The sequence below is a fragment of the Corapipo altera genome, unplaced genomic scaffold (assembly GCF_003945725.1).
Source record: "Corapipo altera isolate COAL_440 unplaced genomic scaffold, ASM394572v1 2b, whole genome shotgun sequence".
NCBI classification, from domain to species: Eukaryota; Metazoa; Chordata; class Aves; order Passeriformes; family Pipridae; genus Corapipo; species Corapipo altera.
In genome coordinates, this window is record NW_020884874.1 from 17,881,525 (window position 1) to 17,900,525 (window position 19,001).

The window sequence follows — 19,001 nt, forward strand, 5'->3', positions numbered from 1 at the left end:
ATCCTCAGCAGTATTGGATGCAAATATTCATTAGCCCTAAATGCAGTAGCAAGGCTGAGGGAAACATCTTTACTAAGAACAGCTTTTAATTTGGACTTGAGCAGTTGCTCTTGTTTTATAGTCCTACATTTTTGTTTTTAATAATCCTTGCATGCTGGGATTTTGTTGCCATAGAAATATGAGCTTTTAGTTTTGCAAAATTATGCAAATTCTTTTTCTTATTAAAATATTCATGAAAGTACAGCCAAATAAGGAAGGGTAAGCATCGGTTCTTCTGTTTTAATGAAACTGGACATTGACATAAATGTTCTAGTTAGTAATTCATTCTAATATTACAGGAAGGCATTTATTGATATGTCTACTGCAATTATGGTTTGTCCTTTTGGAACCAAAGACCATGGAACTGGGAGACCAACATTTAATCAGTAAAATTAAGAATTACTTTCAATTATGAGGTTGTTGACAGCTACAAGACCAGCAGTAAACAGTTTTTATTTAGAAACATTTGATGAGGGTATGTTATTTAGAAACATAGAGTTGATGCTCAAATAGTGAATTGGATTTCAATATCACTAGCAGTCTGAAACATCTTCACAGTTAAAGAAAAAGTGTTATTTTTACCCAGACTTACACCATTCAGCCACTTTGGCCTGCTAAATTGGTGCTTACAGAGATCAGAGCAGCTGTTGTGAAAAACTAGTCATCAGTTGGTGAGTTTGTATTAGTTGTTTTGTTTGGTTTGGTTTTTTTCTTTTCCTTGCAGTTAACTGTATTCAGTCAGGCAAAAATGCCTGCAATTTTGATGATGTACAAAGTTAATTTCTTCAAATATTCCTCTATGATGAGTGCTTGACATATTATGCTATAGTGTCACAACTTCTGGTATATTTTTACCAGATTAGGAGACTTCCAAAGATTGAGATTTACCTGCCACCACAGTAATAGATATGAACAATAATTGTTCATGAATTACAGTTACCACATCACTACTGGAAGAATATACCCCTGTTTTGTATTTTTGAATCCTTGATCTAGTTACAGCAGCTTGGGGAACAGTGGTTGGGAAGGCACATCAAGATCATATGGAAAGCAAAGGAAGAAGAAGAAGAAGAAAGTGAGTAACCATACTAAGGTTATATGCTATTGTTACTATGGTTAAGTACTTATAACAAAGTAATCATATAATCTAAATTTTGTAAAGGCTTATCAGTAGAAAAGCAGGTTTTAGACTTCAGGAGTGGTTGGCCAGACAGTTCTGTTTGTCTTCTCTAGTGAGGGGAAATGACAGCTGGGAATTATGGTAGACATTTGAGAATTTGTAGAATATATTTGTCTACATTCATAAATACATTTCATGAGACAGCATATAACCTTATTGTGCAAATTTTTCAATCACTCACTGATTATATTAATTTTTCTCAATGCTAAGTTCAGAAGGAGCAACTACTCAACATAATTAGGATTGGCAGCACAGGGCTCACAGGAGACCTCATGTCATTCAGTTCCCATCTTTCTTAGGAACTGAGATTTATTCCATTTTTCCTTTTAGAGTTCCATGATGTCATTGGATGTTTCAATACTGTATATTAAACACAATGAATTCTTGCACTTTATTTAGACATCTATTTTTTTTTTTTACTTCCAAATAATAAAGTCTATTTCATCCAAGAAGGAAGAGAAGCAAGGTTATAAAATGGTAATGTTAATACAGTATCTAGTAACAGTGAGACTGGGCTGAGTTTATAGATATAATTTAGAAAATCCACAAATAAGAAGCTTCTTATTGATTACTTTAAAATATTTTCCATGGAAATGTTTCTTATTATAGCAGATACATTCAATTAAAAGAATTATGTACGGTTTTGATTGGTCTAAATTGTTTGTGACAAAATATTTTAAATACGAAGGGTTAGAAAATAGGCATCAGATTATCATGTTCAGGATAGCAAATGTTATCAACCACTTTACCAATATTATGCCTTGCATCTTCTGAAGCAAGAAGGAAAAAGCAGCAAGCTTCAAATTGTCTAATTACACTTTTGATATTCTAGCAAAAGCAAGGGATACTTTCAAGGGATGATTAAGGAAATAGTTACTAGATTTTAATGTCTTCCTCTCTTGGTGTTCTTTCTTCACTCATGTTTTGGCTATGTTTGAATCTGAACACGTGATATTTCTTTGATAGATGCAGGGTATTCTTTTGACTGCCTAGTAATCGGATGCAGCATACAAAAAGACTCTGCTAAACTTTGTGTTCTGGAAGGGATCCCAGTTGTTCGGGTATCGATGTGAAATATGGAAAAGTCATGGTCAATGTCCATGTGAAATACAATGTAGCAGAGTTTGGGTTACTCCTTATGGGTTGTGCTTGCTCTTTGGACAGGTTTTATTTGTCTCTTAAACTGAAAACATTCACTTGGGGGAAAAATAAACCCACAGACTTCATGGCTTTTTCCATTGCTGGGAAAATTTTAAATATTAAGATTTATTGTGATTGTCTTGTTCCATTATCCAATGTACAAAGAGAGAAAGTCTTACAGAGTGAGTTTTTAAGGAAAGGTCATTTAAGGTAGAGCAAGGTAGAGCAAATAAATGTATAGATAAGATATAAAGCAATACCATGCAAAAGCAATAGCATGCAAAAGCTCTTCGACCTTTTAATATATAGCTTCAACATCACAGAACATTCTGTGATCAAATGAGTACCTACATTGAATAAAACTCCTTTATCTTTGACCCAACTCTACCTTTAATCACAATCAGCAGAGGAAAATCTAAAAAATAAAGAGGCTACATCATAACATTTTGGATAAGATTCAAGAAAAGCATGACTTGGAAATTTTCTCAGCTGTTGGAGTGGTCCGTTTCAAGAAACTGAAGAAATAGTGAATTCCCCTTTGAGTGGTTCAGTATTATAAACAAATTCTCATGGAAAGCAATTGAACCAAACAATATAGTAGTCAGGCTACCTTATATAGCTTACTCCCATGTTTGGTTAACTTCTCTGGAAGCAGCATTTTGATTATGAGAATTTAAGTAGAATGCATCATCAATTTATATAGAAAAATGTTGAGTGTACTTAAGCAGGGAAACTGTAGGATTCTGAACTAGCTGGGGTGGAATTGAGGAAACTCTAGATGGCAGAGAGTTAAGAGAATGAGCCCATTCTTTCAGGGGAAAATTTAACTTCCCTATAAAGAAAATTCTGACTTTTTTTTTAAAGCTAGCCAGAACTATATTGTCATTCAAATCAAACATGATTATTCTGCTCCCTGCTTTATCTGAAATATTACTTTAATGCCTCAGATGAGCTTTTTTATCCTATCTAAATTCAATCTGTCTAAGAGAGGAGAGTCTATTTAATCTCTAATTGGATCTGGAGTAGAACTAAAACATGCAATCTTTGCTGAGAGCTATTACTAAATGAAGAAAGGTTTGACATCTTCTTGGTGATGGTTCTATCAGAATTCTTTTCTAGTCCCTGCCTTCCCTCACACTACAACTATCACAAAGACTGGATCAGCAAAATCCAATTAAATATCATAAATTTATAGCTGGTACTTTTTCATAAAGAAGATAACAATCCAGATGAGAGCTGAATTAACAATGAAATATTTCTTTACACATAAGTTAGGAAAAGTAGCCCTTTGTCCACTCCCTTCTGCACTGAGTGGGCTACTAGAAGAACACATGCACTTAACCATCAGTTAAGGTGGTACATTGTTCAGTGACTTGTCAAATAATATCACAACTGCATACGTGCCAATCAATTATGGACTAAATTGGTCACCACTAATAAACTGGGAGCAATCTTACTTTATTTAAAGGATTTCCTTCATGTGGTTAATGCTGCTGTTCTGGGGGCAAATATCTCTAGTTTGCTGAAATCCATGTCATAAAATAAATGTGTGCCTAGAGAATTTGTGAAGGTGAAAGAGTCCAAATAAACTTCAGCATTTTATTATAGCTCTATTTCATGGAAATTCAAGGCTAGCAGGGAATGTTAAACTGTATATATTGCATTTCCATTACCTTCAAGCACAGTATCTAGTAGTAGATAGTGCCATAGGAATATGACAGAGCCACTGGAAAACTGAATGAACATCTGTGTAATTTCTCATAATCATGGCAGCAAGTAAAAAACATTCATAGGTGTATAGGAAACAAATAGGGGTTTGTTTTGGGGGTGTCTTCTAGAATAAGAAAACATTATTATCTCCTAGAACCTTAAATTACTGTCACCAACTTGCTGTGCGACTCCTTAGTTTTGTATTCAGCAGTATGTGTGTTAACATTCTCCACTGAAATGTTCTGCTCATTCATGTTTGTAGCCTTTTCTCTTTTTTTCTTTTTTTTCTTTTATTTTTCTACTAACATTTGCTCACTTGCTATAGTCCTAATTGTATGACCACATATATAATTATGTAATAGCAAGTAGGATTCATGTTTCCAAAAGCATGTTACCTTTCTGTAGCTGTATTGCAGCTATATCGGTTTAATAAAAATATTAACTCTCTCTGTTAATGTTTGTTTATCTAGTAAAACATGTCAGTGACTATATTTCCTCTACAACCACTAACAGTGAAGAGGGAAAAAATACTTCAATTTCTTGACATTTGTTAATTTGTTTAGGGACATGGTTTACTGGTACACTTAGCAGTGCTGAGTTAATTGTTGGACTCAAGGATCTTAGAGGACTTTTGCAACATAAATGACTCTTGAGATTATATGACACCTCTTATTTCTCTCATTTTGGAAGTCTGGTGTTGTATGAGTATTGGCCTAAATCTATTTTAATATAGTGATATAATTCGCTTTTGAGATGTTATGTTCTCTTGGATTATGCCTGAAATCCAAGCCTTTCTGAGCTAAATCCATTCTGGTATAGATTTTACAACTAAACATATGAGCAAGGTGTGTGTGTTTTATTTAGTGCATAATTTTTTGTTCATTTGTGAAATGCATCTTATGTCTTCCAAGTTACTTTTTAAATATAAATATGAAGTGAAATTATTTGAAAGTCATCTTTCAGTGGGGACATCATAGACCAACTGCTTTCCTTTAACTCTGCAAAAGACTTCTTTCAATTGCCCATACGTAGCCACATAGTGCCATATCAGACACCCAGTTCATATTCAGGTGCTTTAATCACAAACTAAGTCTCTTCCTAGCTGACAGAAGAGCAGTTTACTGCTTAATGAGATAAGGGATTATAATCAGCACCCTGTTTAGTGCAGATAGCTCCTAATCTCTGAAGTTACATTTGGCAGATGTTCAGCAGAAATGAGGCAGCGCCCAGCATAGTGGACTAAGTGCTAAACCTTTACAGGCAGAGTTACAAGCGACATTTAAGAGAGGGAATATGAATCATCATGCAATAATTCAAGAATAAGATGGGTTATAAAAACTGCATAAGAAAGAGGTACTCTACAATGACATTAGCAGGAGAGATCCTGACAGCTTGCCCTAGAAAAGCGTTGGCAGGAGATTCACTAAGTGGAAGAAGAGAAAGACTTCTAGAATTTGATTTCCATATAAAGAGATGGAAGTTTTCCTCCTCTATGGCCTTGCTAATATTTGTAGCAATACTGTTTGTTTTCAGTGCTGTATTTGTGGTTTAATATCACTTGTCTTGGTTTAAAAGTAATTTTAGTGTGACAGGTATAACATCAAAGATGCGTTGCACTAGGTAACACTGCTTCCTACTACCCCCCATCTTCTTGCTGTTGAGAAAGGCAATTTTTTCATAGGAAAGGAGCCATTTCTTCTGCTTCAGTTTTGATTGACCCTCTCTCTGTCAGCTTGTTGTAAAAAAGTCTTGTGTGCTTCCTGTTTATATCCTTTAACAACATGTAACATAATAGTAAAGTACAGTTGTGACCAACAACAACAAAAAACAAAACCCAAAGCAAACCAAAGAAAAACTATCTGCCTGAAACTGGTGGATTAAAACTAAAATAGATGTGATTTGTCTCTTCTGTTCTTGTATTTCATGGGGAATCTGTGATTTTTCTTGATTCTGCCTCCTGAGCCAGGAATAAATATTTGATGTATTAATCTAAAAACAGGTGAGAGAGACAATGGAAATTCTGTGGAACTTCCTTGACATTTTTAGAGAGCTATACTTGTCTCAATAATACATGTCTTTGTCACAGCAAGGCAAACTTTTGTGCTCTGTTCTCTTTGGTGTTGATGACCTCAGGTGACAGTCTTTGAAGCAGAACTCTGAATCTTTGGGTGATACAGAGAAAAACATCAAAATAGAGGGATCTCACAGGTGCCCAACTTCTGTATTGTCCTTGTATTTAAAATTCAGTGAAAAGTATTTTTTGCAGTAGATGACACATGCAGCACATGGATCAACCTCTGAATTCTTTTGCCTGTGAACGAACTCCTACTTTAGATATGCAGAGGAAGGAAATTACCACTATAAACAATGGCGAAAGGAAGTAGTACTTTCTGCTGTATGTAAGTTGGAGTTTTTTTCTAATCTATATTGGTATTATACAGCACACAAGGTAAATATGTATTCTGAACTACCATGTATTCTCTACAATAAGTGCCATTTTGGGAATTTGTCTTCAATGTGTAATCCTGTTTGTGATATGCAAATCTTGTTGGTTGCAGTTGTGAAGATCAGACTGCTGCGATTAGCAGAGAACTAAAGAGACTTCCTAGTCATATTCCAACTCTTAGGCATTGTACCCAGAGTACCTTCAACATGTTTGAAGTGCTATTAAAGAATTAACGAAATAATTCAATAGCATTTTCATGTAATTTGATACTGGTTTGACCATCCTTACGAACAGAAAGCTTTCTGTAAACTTAAGATGAGTCTTCTTTATGCTTTTCTTGCAGTTGCCACAGGAAAATAAAAATGACCATTTCATTCTTCTAGTTTTTGGTAAACTATTTTCTTATTCCCTCTGAGCATTCTCTTTTCTGGACTAGTCAGCCCACCCCTTTATTCTTGTGTTTCCTGTTGGTTATATTTTAGGAGTCCCTAGTCCATTCTGGTTGCTTTCTCTAAACTATTGTCTTTAGGGGTGGTTTGGTTTTGTTTTTTGGGGGTTTTTTTTGATTGGTTGGTTGGTTGGGATTTTTTCTGCTTTGTGACCTATCAATTCATGTGTTAGATTTTTATTTACTAAGGTAAAGGTTATGTAGCTGGGAAAAAGTAAAACCTGTCTTGGTATATAATTTTTACGCATTGCCTGAAACTCCCTAATCTTTGTTTTCCCATTATTTTTACTTTTTTGAATCCTTGTAGTTAGTCTGAAATTGAAATAGAAATTATAAAATTCTGCAAAAGTTACTCTTCTAAAATGTTTGTCTACATCTGAAAGCAATTCTGGGTGCTTCCTGTAGCATTTCAGATATGTAAGTTTTCTACATTCCTCTTGCAATTATAAACCAGCACTTAGACTTGACCAGAAGCAAAGCAAAAATGATGTAATATCTGTATCTAAGGAAACAAAAGTCTTTCTGTGTTGTTATGGTCAAGGCTTAATATAGGCATCGCTCACAGGTTTGGATACTATGTAGATAAACATGTAATGCTACTCTTTGTCGATGATACTAAACTAGGAGGAGCTGCAGACTCTGTTGAGGGTAGAGAAGCCTTACAGAGAGATCTGGATAGCCTAGAGAGCTGGGCCATCACTAACCGAATTTAAAAAGCCCAAGTACTGGACTCTGCACCTGGGACTGGGGTAATCCTGCTTATATATACAAATTTGGGGATAAGAGGCTGAAGATCAACCCTGTGGAAAGAGGGTCGGTGGCCCTGAGGTTTTGGGTTGGTGGCAAGTTGAATATGAACTAAAAGTGTGCCCTGGCAGCCAGGAGGGCCAGCCATGTCCTGAGGTGCATCAGGCAAAGCATCACCAGCTGGTCAAGGAAGATGATTGTCCCTCTCTGCTCTGCACTGGTGCAGCCTCACTTTGAATGTTGTGTGCGGGTTTGGGCACCTCAAGGACATCAGGCTGTTAGAGTGTGTCCAGAGAAGGGTGATCAAGTTAATGAAAGGCCTTCGGGGCAAGACTTGCAAGGAGCAGCTGAGGTCACTTGGTTTGTTCATCTTGGAGAAGGCTGAGACCGTATCACAGTCTGTAATTTCCTCAAGAGGGGCAGCGGAGGTGGAGGTGCTGATCTCCTCTCTTTGGTGATTAGCGATATGACATGAGGAAATGGAATGAAGTTGCACTGGAGGAAGTTCAGATTGGACATTAGGAAAAAGATTCTTCCTCCTCGGGGAAGTAGTCACAACATGAAGCCTGACAGCATTCAAGGAGCCTCTGAACGACGCTCTCAGTCATATGGTTTAGTTTTAGGTAGTCCTGCAAGGAGCAGGGAGTTGGACTCGAAGATGCTTATGAACGCCTTCCAACTTGAGATATTCTATGATTCTGTGATCCCATGATTCTATGATCCAAGATTTGTGTTATGAACTGGCGGCAATTTTTTGGCTTAAACCTAGCAATTAGCTGTACAGCCTTAGATATAGGCGGTTTATATACCTTTATGAATAACTCAAAATCAATTGATTTCCAGGCCTTAAATGCTGGGACTTTTTTCCGCCCCTTAAATTAGGTGCATCATAAAATAATGAAGATGATGACTTTCACTGCTGTCTGTTGCTGTGTGCAACACCATCTAGTATGATGAACAAATGATGGTACATTATGTCCTTGAGAATAACCAGATTATTCTGTTTGTAGAAGACTCATGAGTTTGCTCTGTGCTCAGCAGTATGCACTGGAAGGGCAGAAGGGTCCCTGTGATTTTAATAGTCTCTGAGAGGAGGTTCACATTGCACTGAAGTATAAGGGAGATGTGTTTAAAACCCAAAATGTAGCTCTTTCAGCCTTTGATTTACTTATGCTTCTTCTAATCAATTAACAGAAAGCACTATTTCTGTGCTGAACTCTGTCATTCAAATCTGCAGGTTTTGATTTACATCGTATATTCCATTTCTAATGGAAAAGCTAGTGTCCTTGCAGGATTTTGAGGGCTAAAAGAGCATAGAAAAAATATATTGGCATGGCAGAAGAGTCTGGTGGTTGACTTCTCGTATTGTAGGCTGGGTCAAACTGAGCAAAAGGGCTGGAACATTCTTTTAAAGTAAATTTATATAACTCCATGAGGGAAAATTCTTACTTCATCTTAGGTTACAGTCCATTCTAAGAAAAACATCACTGCGCTTTTTTTCTATTTTTCTAATTTGGCCCATCAATGAAACTGAAGTTATTGAATCTTTCATAGGTTGCTAAGGATGTAGAGACCAGCCTAAATGAGGACCATATAACTGAAATAAATACATTAAAAGCCTAATGTCAGTATCTAGTGGAAATTTACACAGATTTCGTATCTGTTTCTGATTTCTCTGTTAGTCTGTGCATTTAAAGAACTTGCAGCCTTCAAAAGGCATAGAAATAAAATGACTAGGTGTCATTTCTAGATAGTTCAATGAGAAGGGAATGGTCTGTAGAACTGTAATTCCCAGGTATCTGCACATGGTTTTGCAACACTAGAGACCTACTTAGGGGAGATACTGATGCTGGAGAAAATACCCCCAATGGTTAAGGACCATTTTCTTTCATTTAATTGCACTTTCTTCTCTCTTTTTACTCCCTAGGTAGCAGTTGCTGGAGGACATCTGAAATTTACAGTCTCCTATGACTTCACAGACGAAGAAGAAACAGTTCAATTGATAGTTCAATCTGATGTCATCATAGAGGTAAAATGATTGTATTTTCAGCCACCAAAAAAAAAAAAAGAAAGAAAATTGCCTGCTTTTTCAGATATTCAGTGTGAAGTCTGGTGGTTGAGGACACAAAACAGAAGGATGCGCATACTCTTAGCTAGTTTATAGTATCAGAAAATGGATACACTTCAGAGAACTAAAAGCTTCAGTATCTCTGGTATTATTGCAGTAGCTTAGAAAACTATAATACTTCTTGTTCGTCAGGAGGAATGAAGAAATAAAATAACTGGTTGTTTGAGGTAGCATTTTTGCATTCTTTCAGCAGATCTGTTCTTGTGCAACTCAGCATTGTATGAATTTGCTTTTGCCCATGCAGAGCCATGACACTAGGTTTTGTCTGAATAATCTAAACTTTCTTTTCCACTGATTTTCAATTTTATCGAGCAAGACCATTTCAGGGTTATGAAAAGTGAATATAATTCCTGATACTTGTTATTCTTGTAAAATATATTATTCAATAAATCATGTACCCCAACTGGGTTTTTTTTCATTACTCTTTTCATATTCAAATATCTCTCATTCATGGCCCTTTCTAGGGAGGTGACTTGATAATCAGCACTCCGAAAGGGGGTATTCACCTGCAGCCTTCTGAAGAGCACACTGAAGAGATTGTGCTGAAACCAGAATCTTTCTCAGTGCATGGCACCGATGTTCCAGTCAGCAGGAGGGAGTTCATGACTATCCTTGCAAATGTAAAGAGGATCCTCATAAGAGCCACATACAGCAATGGGATGAATGCCATCTACAGGTGAATGTGGGAAACGGGTCCCTTTGCTACAGAGATATTCTCAAGAGTTGTTTTCTCTCTTCAGAGAACTAAGCTGATGTAGTATAAAACACTCTAATTTATTATCATGAAATCCATAGCATTCATTTACACTTTCAAGCAGTCATTAGTATGTTTTTCATTTTGGATAGGCAGGAGGAGGAAGGCAACAGAGAGGAACAGCGTTTTAAGAAAATGAAATTACATGGACTATTAAGGCATGAATGACAGTTCTATAAATATGTTTATTTTGTGAACATGGTAATTCCCATGTATATGGTAAATCATAGAGTACGGTAATGACATGTTGAAGAAAGAGTTGATATATTGCATATATACTGTTTTCCCCATTTAATGAGCATACAGGGCCACACTAACAGTGGACCAGAGAATAATATCCTGAGTTTCTAAGCTGGAAAAGTGCCTCGAGGGGAATTTTCTATGTTTTTAATCCCAAAGCCTTTCCTTTGATTTATGTCAGGATGCTGCCTGGACTGCTTAAAGCCACTGATTTGATGTGAACTCTTCTGAGTCCTTCGATAAAATTAAAGACATATGAGATGATATAGTTGTTCTATTTCAGTGGCTGCAGTGTGGTTGAAACTGTAAAGCTCATCTTACATTTCAAATTTTGATAAGTGCATGAGCAAATACTCCAGGTGGGCTAGAAACCAGCCTCATTTCTGATACTGTATGATTGCACTGTCTATACATTAATAGTTAGGTGGCATAAGTAATATTTTTTTAAATGTGCAATGGAATTGATTACCTGGTACTGTTTTAGTCACAAGGCATGAAACCTGAAATGTTCTCTAATCTACACATCACTTGACTCAGTGGTGTAAGTCAATTTGGAATGGAGGGAGCTGATAGCACAGTTAGTGATTATTTGCTGAGAGCACAGACACAGTTTTTGCTACTGTGCAATTTCCTAAGAAATCCATCCATCATTTGAATATTTAGGTAATTAAAATACATCCTAAATTGAAAGGCAAGTTGTGTCAACAACATGCAGTTTTCTGATTTGAGCTTTGGCAGTGCAAATTTTTTCCCTGCAAAAAGAATTCATATTTCTTCAATCTGTGTCTCTTCCTGTGGTTAATTAGTATGTATTACATCTCTGTAAATAATTTTGTGAATCATGACTAGCTTGAGTTTGGGCCAAACTGCTTCCTAATTTACTCATTTGGTCGTCAACCTTGCATCTCTTTGCATCTCTGCATCTCCTTGAATTCAGTTTGAAAACCTTTCATGGCCCATCAGTTTCCCACCCTGGTTTTAGAGGAGAGCCAAAATACCAGGCCAGAGCTCATCTCTTATGCATTGTGAGCAGCTGTTAATCCACAGCTTTCAGCTGAGACTAGTGGGAGCTCAGTAATTCTGTTCCTACACTCTGTTCTCATTCAGATAAAAAATGGAAACCATTAGTCAGAATTTTCCCAACTAAAGGAGTGCAGGAGCAATTTTGGTGTGAACAATAGGGGCTTATATGCTATGTTTTTTTTAGAGGAGATATGTATGCTTGACTTTCTTTGGGCCAAAGGTCTTACTAAGTATTATGGGAAATGCAAACTTCAGTTGTCAGAGGTTTAGATATATTTGTGTACTGATGTTTGTACTTCTGTGACAAGGGGGGCTTTCCTACAAAAAACCACTTTGACTGGGCAGTTAAAATCTGTGAAGAAAGTGCATTGCTGGACATGTACTGGCTCCATCTTGCCTCTACTGTGGAACAGTGAGGGTGGGATGGATGAGATCGCCTCTGGGCAACAGCGTATAGGTCAGATAAGCACACACATGTAGAACAGACACAGTCTATAATTTGTGCCTTGTAAGTAAGAAGTGGCAGACCTCTCCATGGCACGTTTGGAAGACTAAATGTCACTGCCTGCATCTCAGATTACTGTTTTAGCCATTTGACCGTGTGTGGTGCCTTGCTGTTTGGTAGTGTTGTTAATATTTAGCCTTTGGAACAGTTTAGTGGTGTGTTATAGAAAATTTTCCAAAAACATGTCTTGGAAATACTCTTTAAGAAGAGATATGTGACAAACATATAATTTATACTTTGTTTGTTAGTAGCCATCAGCTTCTAGGTGTAGTGACATTACAGCTGGGAAGGTTGGTCCCTGAAAGACAATGAGTTAAAAGGGGGTTAGGGGAAGGGACTGAAGTAATTTTGAAGAGTATCCTTTTTACTAGAAATGGTCTTATATTACTGGTACATTTCTAGCTGTCCCTATGATGTCTCTTACCAGAGAAGAATGCAGTGGTTACTGTGTTACTGTGATTACTGTCAGCATATCCACAAGTCTAAAGTAAACACATTTTATTGTGTACTGTTAGGGTGCTCATTGCAGTTTAGCATAAGAGAAGAGAAGATGTGAAATTCCAATCACAGTTAAACAAATTCAGTTTTTCATCCTTGATTTAACTGTAGGAATCATAGTTTCACCCATGGGGGTGAGATTTACTGAGTGGAGTTGAGTCTTCTCAGAACAGTTTGTGCTCACAGTCACCTCTTGTAGCAACAAGAGCATCTACTGTCACCCAGCCCATCTTATCATCTGTCATTTTAGGCATATTGCTGATTTTTAGAGTATGCCTCAGTAATGACTTTTTTTTATATTCTCTTTGACTTCCACTCGTGCTAAAATATGCTAGGCACAAAGCTGTGCTCATAACTCTTAAGATCATGTGAAATAACTCTTTTCTCCGTATTCTGCCCCTTTAGTACTGCTGGGAAAATGTAGGCCCAATGAAGAAGATATTCTTTGAGATATGTTGTGCTGATTAAGGACTACTGTTAATGGTCTCCAAAGGATGACATTGTTGAAAAGACATAGTGTAGAGCTAAACCTTAATAGATAAGTAGATTGAACTAAAAGTTTTTTAATATCTATAAACAGGTATATGCAGTGGACAGATGGATGTTCCTTTGAGAGGGTTAAGAGAATCTGGCAGAGAGACAGAAATATTGCAGGGTTATTAGATCCTTCATGAATGACAATTTCTGCTTCAAAGCACCAGCAGAATTATACAACATACTAATTAGAGAATGCTATATTAAGCAACCTGTTCATTTAAATACTGCAAGTTTTCAAAATGGGTACTGACACCACATATGTAAGCATTTCCAAGGATGCTATTATAATCTGTGCTTAAAAAGAGACCAGAATGGAGACATTGTAAGATAAAGTAACTTTCTTGCAGTCATGTGGAAAGAGACTTAAAAATTCAATGGTGTTGTTTCCAGTTAGCAAGAGCTTTAATTTTAAGATTGTATTTTTAACTCTTGTTTAGTTTAACTTACTAGAAACACTAATCAGTCAGTAACACTTTAAGCAGCTATGAAACAATATTAATTCAGTTAATTCAGTAATGCTGAGTTTGACTTGAGCGTGGTTTTGAGTACATTTTTTTGGGTCTTTTTAAGATTACAGTGTTGTTGTTGCTCTATGGCATAATTAGGAAGCTTCCTAATTATGAACGGGCTTTCATTTAGATGATCAAGTGGGATAAAAAATGAGAATACAGAAATACAGCAATCAGTCTGAACACAAACCCAGCTTCTGGGTTTATATCCTGATCCTCCTCTAAGTTGACAGATCTTCCAAAATATTGCAGTTAAGTCCATATGTGGTAGAAGCAACTGGCCTGGAAAAGATAACTCTCTTTTATTGTTTTGTTTAATCTAATACTGTTAGCTTGTGCTTCAAAGAAAGTTTAATAGCACTGTTTATTCGGTTTTAATATTCAAAGTGGTCATTGGTGGTAAATGTTGCAAACACACAGACATTGGAAATCGTGGTGCTAAAGATAATAGATTGCTTATAACCACATACAAAAGAGTCAGTGCTAGACACAAGGAGGAAGAGGGAAGAAGAGGCCGAGGGTTTTCTTCCCTATGTGGAATTGGCTTCAACACAAATGAGCAATGATTGGGTCAGTACTTCATGTGCCTTGTGCAGCTGATGTGATTCAGATGCCTGGCACAGCAGCCAGTAAACTATACCGATACAGCCTGAAACGTCCCCTTCCCTTTTAATCTTGTTTGTTTTTAGAAGTCAACAGTTGCCTGCTGACAGTAACAGTCAGCTTAAATATTTGGTCTTGATGTCTAATCTCAAATTGTTCATGCATCTCCAGGATACAGTGCCCCATTACTGCCAGCATTATGTATTTTAATGAATGCAGAATGGCATCGAGGAATCAAAATTGCAAAATGGGAGAAAAGAAAATCACTGCAGCTTTCTTCACTGAGTAACTGTTAACGCTAAAAACTGTTAAACACATTAAAATCCCATTTAGCAAATAGCAGAATGTAATGCAAATTGGAACAATTCAGTGAATAGAAATGTGGAATTATACTGAGTGGATTGTTTCTGTGTGTTACTGCTTCTCTTTGTTCCAAGATCTGTGCTGAGAGGGAACTAGCTGTAGTTCAAAGGAGAAATAAAATTTGGCCTTTTATTAAAATTTTGTTTCTTCATTTACAGATTTTTCTCCTTACATTTTTAGATTTTTTTTTTTACTGTAAGTCATCACTTTTTGATATCTAATATCCTAGAGGTTGGTTATCTTATTGTAAGGAAAACTCAAAAGCATAATAGCAAAATAAACGTACAGCAATGGAACAAAGGGCATATATTGAAAAGCGAGAGAGAATTTACTGAAGATCTGGATAGGAACAAGTATCCTTCTCTTAAAACAGTATCAAGAACCTTTTACAGAAGTTCTAGTATCACTAAATCAGATTCAAGTTTCTAACTGAATAATACAGGATGGTAGTTCCTCCAAATTCCTGTCATATTCTTAGAGATGGTAAAATTTTTGTTTTTCAGAAGTTTCTGTCTTAATTTCAGAAATCTTCCTTTTTTTTCCCCTTACCTTTCATGTCTGTCTTATTTAGAGTAGTCATAAAATCAAGTGGGAAAATATTCTGTCTTAACCTTTCCTCCAACTGCTACAGGAACAACAAAATATTTTTCTTGGATGTTTTCTTATTCAAGGTCATCCAAATAATTTTCAGGATTTTTTGGCAGCCAAAAGATAAATGCCTTACTATGGAGGAAAAAAATGTTTGTTTTACATTTTCCAAAGAAAATGGATTATTTTTAAACAAAATATATATCATGATAGAAAGGTATTTTCTGCTGAAAAAGACTTCAAAAGAAGCTCTTCAAGTAGCTCTAGTAATAAAACACTGTTAATATTACTGAGTGAAGTCATTGAGCCTTTGTAATACCTTAATGTTCCTTCTGAATTCTCATAAGAATTAAACTCCTAAATCCCTTTCCCCAAATGGATACTACTGGGGTAAACTACACCTGTTTCTTGTTCATTCATTCATGACTAGGCTTAACGAATGAAGATTTGGGAAGGGCTCTACCCACATTTGCTACAAGCACGCTGGTGGCTAAAGAGGCCGATGCGAGATAGACAAGTCCAGTTGCAAAAGGCACAGCAGAAAGACTCCTTGGATAATATCAGCAAGACGCCTGTTTCTCATAATACCTGCAAGATTATCAAAAGACTCTTATCGTTTCTCTCATCATACTTCCATGCTTTTGAAATAAAAATCATGGTCAGTGTTTGCCTAAACAATGGCTATTTAGGCAATGTCTAGCATTTGTTTTTCTCTGTTATCGGGGAAAACAGGATGTATGGCAGAAGATTTCCTTTCATTTACATACATTTTTCTTTGATATATGTAATACTTAGGTTCTCGATCCTTGTGGACAGGGATTAAATCTTTTTCAGAAGTCAAATCTCCAGACCTTATAACCAAAACTAAGTAATGTAATATTTTAGAAAGCTGGACTGGTAGTTCATAAATTTTGAGGAGTCTGCTTAGTGTCAAATTTGCTCTATATGGAACTGCAATGCAAGTTGACACAAGTGGCTTGCAGGCCAGGAATAGCCTTCCATCTCCTGCTACTGTGCTGTGAGACTTTTTTAGTCTATTTTTATCGATGTGTGTCTGACCATAGTCTCCCTCACATGATGAACAAAAATAGTAACAAGCCTACAGACATGTAGTTTAGGAAGAAATAGATGAATATGAAAACCTTTTTTTTAAGTAGGAAAACAGAAACAAGCACTGAATGTTGCATTCAGCTGCAGATACACTTCCATCTAATTTGCCTGTTTAATTTCGGTTACATCCAGACTAAGAAACGTTATCATGGAAGCTGCTGACCACACTTCAACAGGAAGAAAGGTGGCATCTGCAGTGGAGTTATGTGACTGTCCTCCAGGCTATGATGGTACCTCATGTGAGGTGAGTATCATGGTTCAGTCTAGTTCGATTGGGCTAACACTGTGATGGTTATAAGCAGTCAGTAGACCTGTGTTAGTAGAAAATAGTAAGAGAGCTGCCTGTTCCTGTTAGGAATTTGGTATGACTTGACTTATTACCCTTATTTCTAGGTAACAATTCATTATATTTGAAAATATTTAAAATCTGAAGTTTTAAACTTCTGTGGTGATTTCTAAATTATGAAAAGACATTTTGGTTAATAAAAAGGAAGTGAAAACAATATTTGTTTTCTTCAGCCAATTGATAATATGAATGAATACACCTATCACAATTACAAGGAAAATGTTAGTTGTCTGACATGGGCATAACAAAGCCGGATCAAATTATCTGAGTTACCATGGTTGAGTTTCCTCTTTTTTTTCCCAGGGCTTTACCATTGGCCTTGGTGTCATTGAGAATTGCATATGTGTTCTTGTGAGGATTGTTTCATTCTATTTTGGTCCTGTTACGGATAATAACATAGACACATGCTCAGGAAAATACCCACTTTCGTAACAAATTCATTAGTTCACACAGAATGTGTTCATACAAGTATACATATGAGTAACTAGCTCACATGGGCATAGCTTGGGGTAAATAGAAGCCAAAACAAAATTCTTCAAAAGCTTTGCCTTTAAGGAAATAGTTTCAAACACCAAGATGCTCTGCTTCACAAAACTACAAACAGTATGCCATTTACACAGGCACTCTAGGCGTTTGCTTGTCAACTCTCTTTTTCTTTAAAATTTTTAATGCTTATATGTGATATTTAGGGCTTAGAGTCTAGTCTCGTGTGGTTGCTTGTTGCTGGGGCTAGATAAACTAATGTAGAAAGAAAACCTGAAGGAATTATAGATATTCCTATCACTTTCGAAATGGTACAGATAGAAAAATAACTGGAGAGGAATACCTTGCTTACCTTGGCTGAGAAATAGTTTTAAAGTCTGACCATTGTCTGTCTGTTCAATTATTTTCAGAAAAAAGCTGGATGTAGTGTCATTGTGCTTTACACTGTTTTGTTTTACTTGTCCATTTTTTCTCCAAATTCACTTTTAGATGTGATGACCAAGAAAGCAATTGGAAAAGCCCTGACTGTAGATATTTCAATATCTATTTTTGTTGTAGAAGTTGAAGGACCTGGGTAGAATTCCTGTCTTGGTGTTGCTGAATTTCTCTGTCCAACATTGTGTCCTTCAGTGCTAAACATTCTCTCCAATTATAAACAGTCCCTGAAATTTGATATATACTTAAGATCATACTCCACAAGAGAAAGTATTTGCATATATATATATATATATATATATATATATATATGCAAATTTAAAGTTCCTATGCATGCTAGTGGGCATAGGAAAAAAAAAAAAAAAGTTTTAGATTTCCAGGCAGACTGCAGCTAAGAAAGTATGGAAAGAGAAGTTGAAAATGTCAATTTAAATTATTTTACATGTTTGTTTCTTCCTCTGAATACTTTTGGCCTTGTCCAACACTTTACTTCTGTCAACTTCAGCCTAGCAGAGTTTCATTTTCATTGATTTTGTGCAGATTTTCAGTTTCATTTTTTTTCTTTATTTAATGTAATGTATTTGTCTCCTGCATAATGATGTTGTTCTACCTGATATAGATGCTGCAGCACTAAAAACAACCATTATTTACTTATCTTCTTGCTGTGAATGTTTTGACATGATCGGTCTTCAGAAGACAACCAATCCCATCTAAAATATGCTCTCTCTTCTAAGATTGTTCCATTGCATAAATTTGGAATTTATTTTTTACAAGATTCTGGGCAAATAAAATTCCTACATTTTTGCATGTATATGAACACAGAATTGCATGAGCACAAGTAAAGCAGATTATGTTTTTAATACCAATTGGACCCATTTTTGATAGTTACTTTACTCCACTCATGAATTTTCTGGCCTTTATTTGTCAACATCTTCACATCTAATTGCTCTTCTCCCACAGGTTTGTTCCCATTCTATCTACTCTTTTCTTCCACTGCAGAAGAAACTGTGTTTAACTTGCATGACAATGATGGTCAAGAACTTTCCTGACTTTTCAATGTTACATAATTTCTCTTGTTAAAATCTCAATCTGTAATCTTTTAGTTCTACTCTACACCTTGATGTTGATATTCCATGTCTTAACCCTTAGAATTCGTGAGTTTTGGAGCC

At 36.1% G+C, this 19,001-nt stretch overlaps 1 protein-coding gene across 2 annotated transcripts in view; it reads left to right on the top strand.

The window, feature by feature from the left end:
- The window catches only part of LAMA2 (laminin subunit alpha 2), a 275,987-nt gene that overhangs the window by 103,606 nt on the left and 153,380 nt on the right, over positions 1–19,001 (top strand). For both annotated transcript variants that reach the window (XM_027632844.1, XM_027632852.1), the window contains exons 12-14: positions 9,642–9,739; positions 10,303–10,514; positions 16,701–16,812. In XM_027632844.1, coding sequence (XP_027488645.1) covers positions 9,642–9,739; positions 10,303–10,514; positions 16,701–16,812 — 422 coding nt within the window. The remainder of the gene's footprint in view (positions 1–9,641; positions 9,740–10,302; positions 10,515–16,700; positions 16,813–19,001) is intronic.